The sequence below is a fragment of the Leptonychotes weddellii genome, chromosome 16 (assembly GCF_054177405.1).
Source record: "Leptonychotes weddellii isolate Sample4059 chromosome 16, ASM5417740v2, whole genome shotgun sequence".
Taxonomy (NCBI): Eukaryota; Metazoa; Chordata; class Mammalia; order Carnivora; family Phocidae; genus Leptonychotes; species Leptonychotes weddellii.
Window position 1 is genome coordinate 45263906 of NC_138384.1, and position 5522 is coordinate 45269427.

At 64.7% G+C, this 5522-nt stretch overlaps 1 protein-coding gene across 1 annotated transcript in view; it reads right to left on the reverse strand.

The window, feature by feature from the left end:
• The window catches only part of LMTK3 (lemur tyrosine kinase 3), a 17814-nt gene that overhangs the window by 4883 nt on the left and 7409 nt on the right, over positions 1 to 5522 (reverse strand). The window contains exons 8-9 of the mRNA XM_081807914.1: positions 2918 to 5445; positions 3 to 331 (exon numbers count right to left, since the gene is read on the reverse strand). Of these exons, the coding sequence (XP_081664040.1) occupies positions 3 to 331; positions 2918 to 5445 (2857 nt within the window). The remainder of the gene's footprint in view (positions 1 to 2; positions 332 to 2917; positions 5446 to 5522) is intronic.

Consider the following 5522-nt stretch of genomic DNA (forward strand, 5'->3'; position numbering starts at 1 on the left):
GCCCCGCGCGGAGACTTGAGCAGCCCCCGCAACGGGCGGGCCGCGTCCGCGTCGGCGCTGCTCACCACGACGGGCACCGGGGCTGCCCGCGCCCTCCCGGGGCCCCGCGGCCCCGCCGCCGCGCCCGCCGCCGCCGCCTCCTCGTCCTCCTCCTCGTCCTCGTCCTCGTCCTCCCCGTCCTCCTCCGGCGGCCCCGGCGCCCCCGCCCCGCCGGCCTCCCCGCCAGCCGCCCCGGCGTCCGCGCCCTCCCACGGGGGTCGCCGCGGGCCCGGCCCCGGGAACGGCGTGAGCGTGAGCGGCGGCAGCGCCAGAGAGAGCCGCGAGAGCTTGGCTGCGAGGGGAGAGACCCGGTGAGCCCCTGCTCCCGGGGAAACTGAGGCATGCCCTCCTGCCCAGCTGTGTGTCCTCAAGTAATCTCAGGCCACAGTATGGGCCTCAGTTTCCCCTCTTGCGAACCAAAGGGCTGCTCTGGGGCCTTTCTCCACGCAGACTAGGAGAGATCTTCCCCCTACTCCAGGGGTTAACGCTCTCCACGACTCCCCAGTGTCCACATCACAGAGCCCCAACTTCTCTCTGCCGCCCCCCACGCCCGAGTGCCCTGGCCCTGCTGACCTCCCCGGGCTCTCTTCCTCACCTCATTCTGACTTGACCTCCAGCCAGCCACTTGGGCCACCCCCCTATTCCTCCCACCTCTGAGCCTTTGCATAGGCTGTTCCTTCTGCCTGGAAGTTCCTTTTCTAATTCGAGTCCTGTTCCTCCCCTAGCTCTGGCCTGGGCTTTAAGCCTTCAGTTCTCCCAGAAGGTCAGGCAGGGCCACCGGCTCTGCACCCCATAGCACCAAGCACCGCTCCTTCCAAGCAGATGAGCTCAGCATGTAGCTGTATTTCTGTGGTCATGTGATTCATGTTTGCCTTGCCACGGAACAGACTGGACTTGGGCTCGTTCTGGCTGCATCCCCAAGCACACAGAAGTACTCAGGCAATATTAGTGGGATTAATGAATGAATGTTCCCTGCTATGTGATGTTGACCAAGGTACTTTCCCTCTCTGGCCCTCAATTGCCAGACTAAATTGGGGTGTCTAACCATCTCCAGGTGTTTTTCCCTGCCCTAAGACTCCCTGATCTCAGCCTGCTGGAAGATAAGGACTCCAAGTCCCTGGAGGAGGAAACCTGGCTTCAAATACCAAGCCTACCCTGCTCGCTTGCTGTGTGCCCCGGGGCGAGCAGATCCACCTCTCTGAGCCTCTGTCTCCTCACTGGGAAATTAACGGAGGCCACTCATTCCTCCATTAGTGCATAAGTAAATGGTGTGATGGGCCCTGTGCGGGGCAATGGTAGGGATGACAGGAGGGTCAGGGCAGAGCAGGGAGAAAGACTGGGTGTGGATCGGGTCACTCTCCTCCCTTCGTTCATTCCATTCCAGCTTCACTGGCCTTTTGCTTTTCCCCGAGCATGCCAAGTTAGTGCCCATCTCAGTGCCCTCCACCCGAAACACCCTTCCCCCAGATGTCCACCCAGCTTACTTCCTTCACATCTGCTCAAAAGTCACCTCCTTGAGGCCTTCCTTGACCATCCATCTCAGGGCGATGGGGTTGGGGGCTGTGAGGGAGCTCTCAAGGAGCTCTCAGGAAGGACAGGGTGATAGCCTTTGGAAATCAGGAAGGCTTCCCAGGGAAGGGGAAATTTGAGTGGGGTCTTGAAGGATGAGTAGGAGTTCATGCACTTTTTTTTTTTTTAAGCAGGCTATTCCCAGCATCTTCCCACCCAGCAACACCCTCCCCACACCACCCCCCCTCCATCCTCTGAGGCATCTTAGCTGCTCATCCCTGACATTTTCATGCTGTCTGGGGCCTTTCCTGACACAGCTGGTTGCAAATTCCCCACAACAATCTCAAAGAAGTGATAGTGTACTAATACCATGGGCTTGAAGGAAGGAAAGTTCTGTGCCCAGCCCCCTTCCTGACCCTTCCCTCCTGAGCTGCAGTCTCCTCTGGCAAACAGATCTGATACCCTTTCCCTCAAGGGGGGCTGTGAGATTGCCAATATAAACCAGCGCCCATTGAGAACTTCCATACCACTGTTTAAGGAAATCAGGCCTCTGGGTGATTCGGGTGGAACCACAGTCCCTATGTCCACCTCTAACCAGGGGCCATTCATCTTTCTCTTAAATCAATCCCCCTCTGCGACAAAACACTTTGTGTTCCTACCAAAACTGTTTCCAGAAAAGGCATTTCTAGTTTTCAGGTCACCAATAGCATGGGGGGGGGGTGCAGGGCAGAGTCTGAAGCTCCCTGGGTCCCAGCTTTGGGCAGCTCGGCCCGGCACACAGAGAAGGTTCACGTGAATTGGCTTCAACCATTAAAACACGCAGAACTCTGGTTTAAAAGGGAAAAGCAGCACGTTTGGCAATGCCAGGTGGGCATTCCTGACTGGAGCTGAAAAAAGTGGCCGCATTTCCTTTCCTGACCCCCGCCCCTCAACCTTTCCCAGGCGACTTCCTTCATCTCCCAATACTGTCTGGCCCCCGGGGAGCGTCCGAGTTTGAGACCCTGGGTCTAACGGAATTGCAATAAAAGCAGGAGCTTGGGTGTGCCAGGCTGCGCTAGAGTCTTCAGAAGTCTTAACATTTTGAAGCCTCTCAGCTCTGTTAGGTAGGTTAGCTATCCTCATCATCCACTTTTGGCGGGAAACTGAGGCACAGAGAAGTAAGGTCATTTGTCCAGGGCCACAGAGCTCGAGAAGGGGGCAGAGCCCGGATCTGAGCCCAGGCGGTGCGGCTCCATGGTCTGCTCTCCTTACGGCCGGCCTGACCTGTGTGCTCCCCGGGAGCCCGAGATTCTCAGCTCAGCTGTGCACCTGGGAAGCAGCCAGGCCTCGGCCCCCAACCTCGCCCCCCTGCTCCCAGCGGCCTCCTCACCTTTGATCTGCTCGCTGTTCCCCTGAGGAGGTCCCAAGTCCAAGAACAGTCGTGGCATCTCGGGGCCCTTCCTCTCGGGCTTGGGGGGGTCCCCGTCTGTGCTGGGTGCTGTGTCTCCGCCGGCCCTGCTGTCTGGGGCCCCGGGCTCTCCCTCGGAGGAGGCCACCTCCGGCCTGGCTCTCTGTGGCGCTGGCTCCGGCCACCTCAGCTGTGCTTCCGACGGCGGCGGCGGGGGCGGGGGCGGTTGTGGCCTCGTGCTGTCTACCCATCCGGCCTTTGCGTCCACGCCGCTTCCGAGGCCGCCGCCGGGGGCCATCCCCATGCCCACTGGGGCTCGGGCCCCACTCCCGAGGTCCAGCCTCCCAACCCCGGGGGCTCTCGGTGCCCCCCCAGTCTCGGGGGCTCTCCTCTCGGTCCCGGGTTCCAGCACCCCGCTCCTGGGGGCTGGGCCAGTGGGGCCAGGGGCTGTCTCCCCGCCGTTCCGGGACAAGGCCACTGCGCCGGGCTCGGGGGCTCTCTCCAGCGAGGTCTCTGGGGCTGGCACCCCACTCTCGGGCGCCTTCTCCCAGGGCCCTGGGGCTCTCCGAGGCCCAGTCTCTGGCAGCCTCCCCGTGTTCCTGGGGAGTCTCAGGCCCCCATTCTCTGACACCTTCTCCTCGATCTTTGAGGGTGTCAGCCCCCCATTCGCCAGCACATTCCCTTCTCTCTCGGGGGACCTCAGCTCCCCATTCTCCAACACTTTCTCCTCCCTCCTTGGGGGTGTCACCTCCCCATTCTCCAGCACTTTCTCCAGCACTTTCTCTTCTCTCTCTGGGGTCCCTGGGCCCCCATTCTCCGCCACCTTCTCCTCGATGCCCAGGGCTCTCTGTCCCCCGTTCTCCAACACTGTCACCCCGTTCATGGGGAGGCTCGGGTCCTTGTTCGGGCTTGGGGCTTTCTTCCCGCTGCCCAGGACTGTGGGGTCCCTGCTCGGGCCCTGGGCTTTCTCTCTGTTCCCGAGGCCTCTCCCCATCTTCCTGGGTCCCGTCTCTCGGGGGTTTGCCCCCTTCTCCCCCAGGAGGTTCCTTGTCACGTCCTCCCGCAGGGACATCAGCAGCTGCTCGGTGCTCACTTGAACTACGAAGGTCGGCTTCTCCCGGGTCCCCGGCAGTGGGTGGGGACCCGGGTCTGGGGGTGGCCGGGGCGCTCCCGGGTCGGGGGGCTCGGGGGGAGCCCGCGGTCGAGGGACCCCTTCCTCCTCGGCTGCCCCCCCGCCTGGGAAGGCTCCCTCGGGGGAAAAAGGGGTCTCGGTCTCGTAGCCGCTGTCCCCCGGCTTGGGGCCCGGAGACGACAGGCCTGAGCCGGGACTGGCCACGGCCGAGGGAGGGTCGGGGGACACGGCTGGGTCCGCGGGGGCCCGGGGAGGTGGCGGCGGGGGGGGGGGAGCGGGAGGTGGCCCCCGCCCGGGGTACTGGGGCGCCGCCGCCCCCATGAGGGGGTCCAGAAACTCGGGGGGGGCCGAGGAGGGGGGGGCCAGGGGCAGGTCGGCTAGGGAGCCCCTCTCTGCCCGCAGGGACGAGTCGTCCTCTGGGGGATGGGGGCAGCCAAGAGCAGGGTGGCCCCCCCAGCCAGCAACGGCGTCCCCCCGCTCCAGGGGCAGGCAGGAGCAGGCCCCCTCTCGGCTGCACAGGGGACAGGGCAGGGGGCCTCGGCGGCTGGGGCCACCCCCAAGGCTGCTGCTGTCTTCCCCCGGGGAGCTGCCCTCCTCCTCCTCCTCCTCCTCTTCTGCCCACGGGGCGGTACCCCGCTCCCCCAGCACCTCGGCAGGGTCTCCCGCCAGGGTCTCCCCGGCACCTCGGCCCTCGGGGTCCCAGCCGCTCAGGAGGAAGCTGCCTGATGCCGAGGACTGGGCTGGGAAGGGCCGAGCTGCAGGGAAGAGGGGGGAGGCCCAGGTCTCGGACACCAGCTGGGGGACCTCGGAAGGGGCCTGGGAGGCCTGGGGGGCAGGCACTCCTGGGTCCAGGGGGTCCCAGTCATTGGGGAAGAGGGGCTCAGGCGGGGAGCCGTGCTCCTCCAGGCGGATGTAGTACTCGCTGCTCACCGAGGGGCTGCGGGCGCTGATGACCGGCAGCACGCTGGGCGTGGACAGCGCCTCATAGAAAGGGTTGGAGGGGTTGGCATGGGGGGCCGGGGGCGCGGATGCCGGCTGCCAAGGGGGCGCCCCCCCACCGCGGCCGGCCCCCCGCCGCGCCTTCTCCCACAGGCACTCAAGGTTGAGGCCACGGCTGCTCTCAGTGACCGTGAGCACATCGTCGGGGTCAGCCCCAGGGAAGCCATCCAGAAGGGGGAATGGAGAGGAGAGGGTCCCTGGGCGGGGCACGCTGTGCTGCGGGGGCCAGGGCCAGGGGAAGGGACCGTCTCGGGGTGGGGGAGGCGGGGGCGGGGGCCGTGGGGGACGCTCAGAGAGCAGGTAGGTGAGCTGCAGTTGGAGATCAGAAGCCGAAGGGCGCTGGGCAGGTGGCCTCCAGCAGGACTGCAGGATATCGTACCTGGGGGACAGGGAGGAGGCGCAGGTGAGTAGAGTCCCAGTGTGCGTGTGGAGGGGGCAGGGAGAGACCCAGGGTGT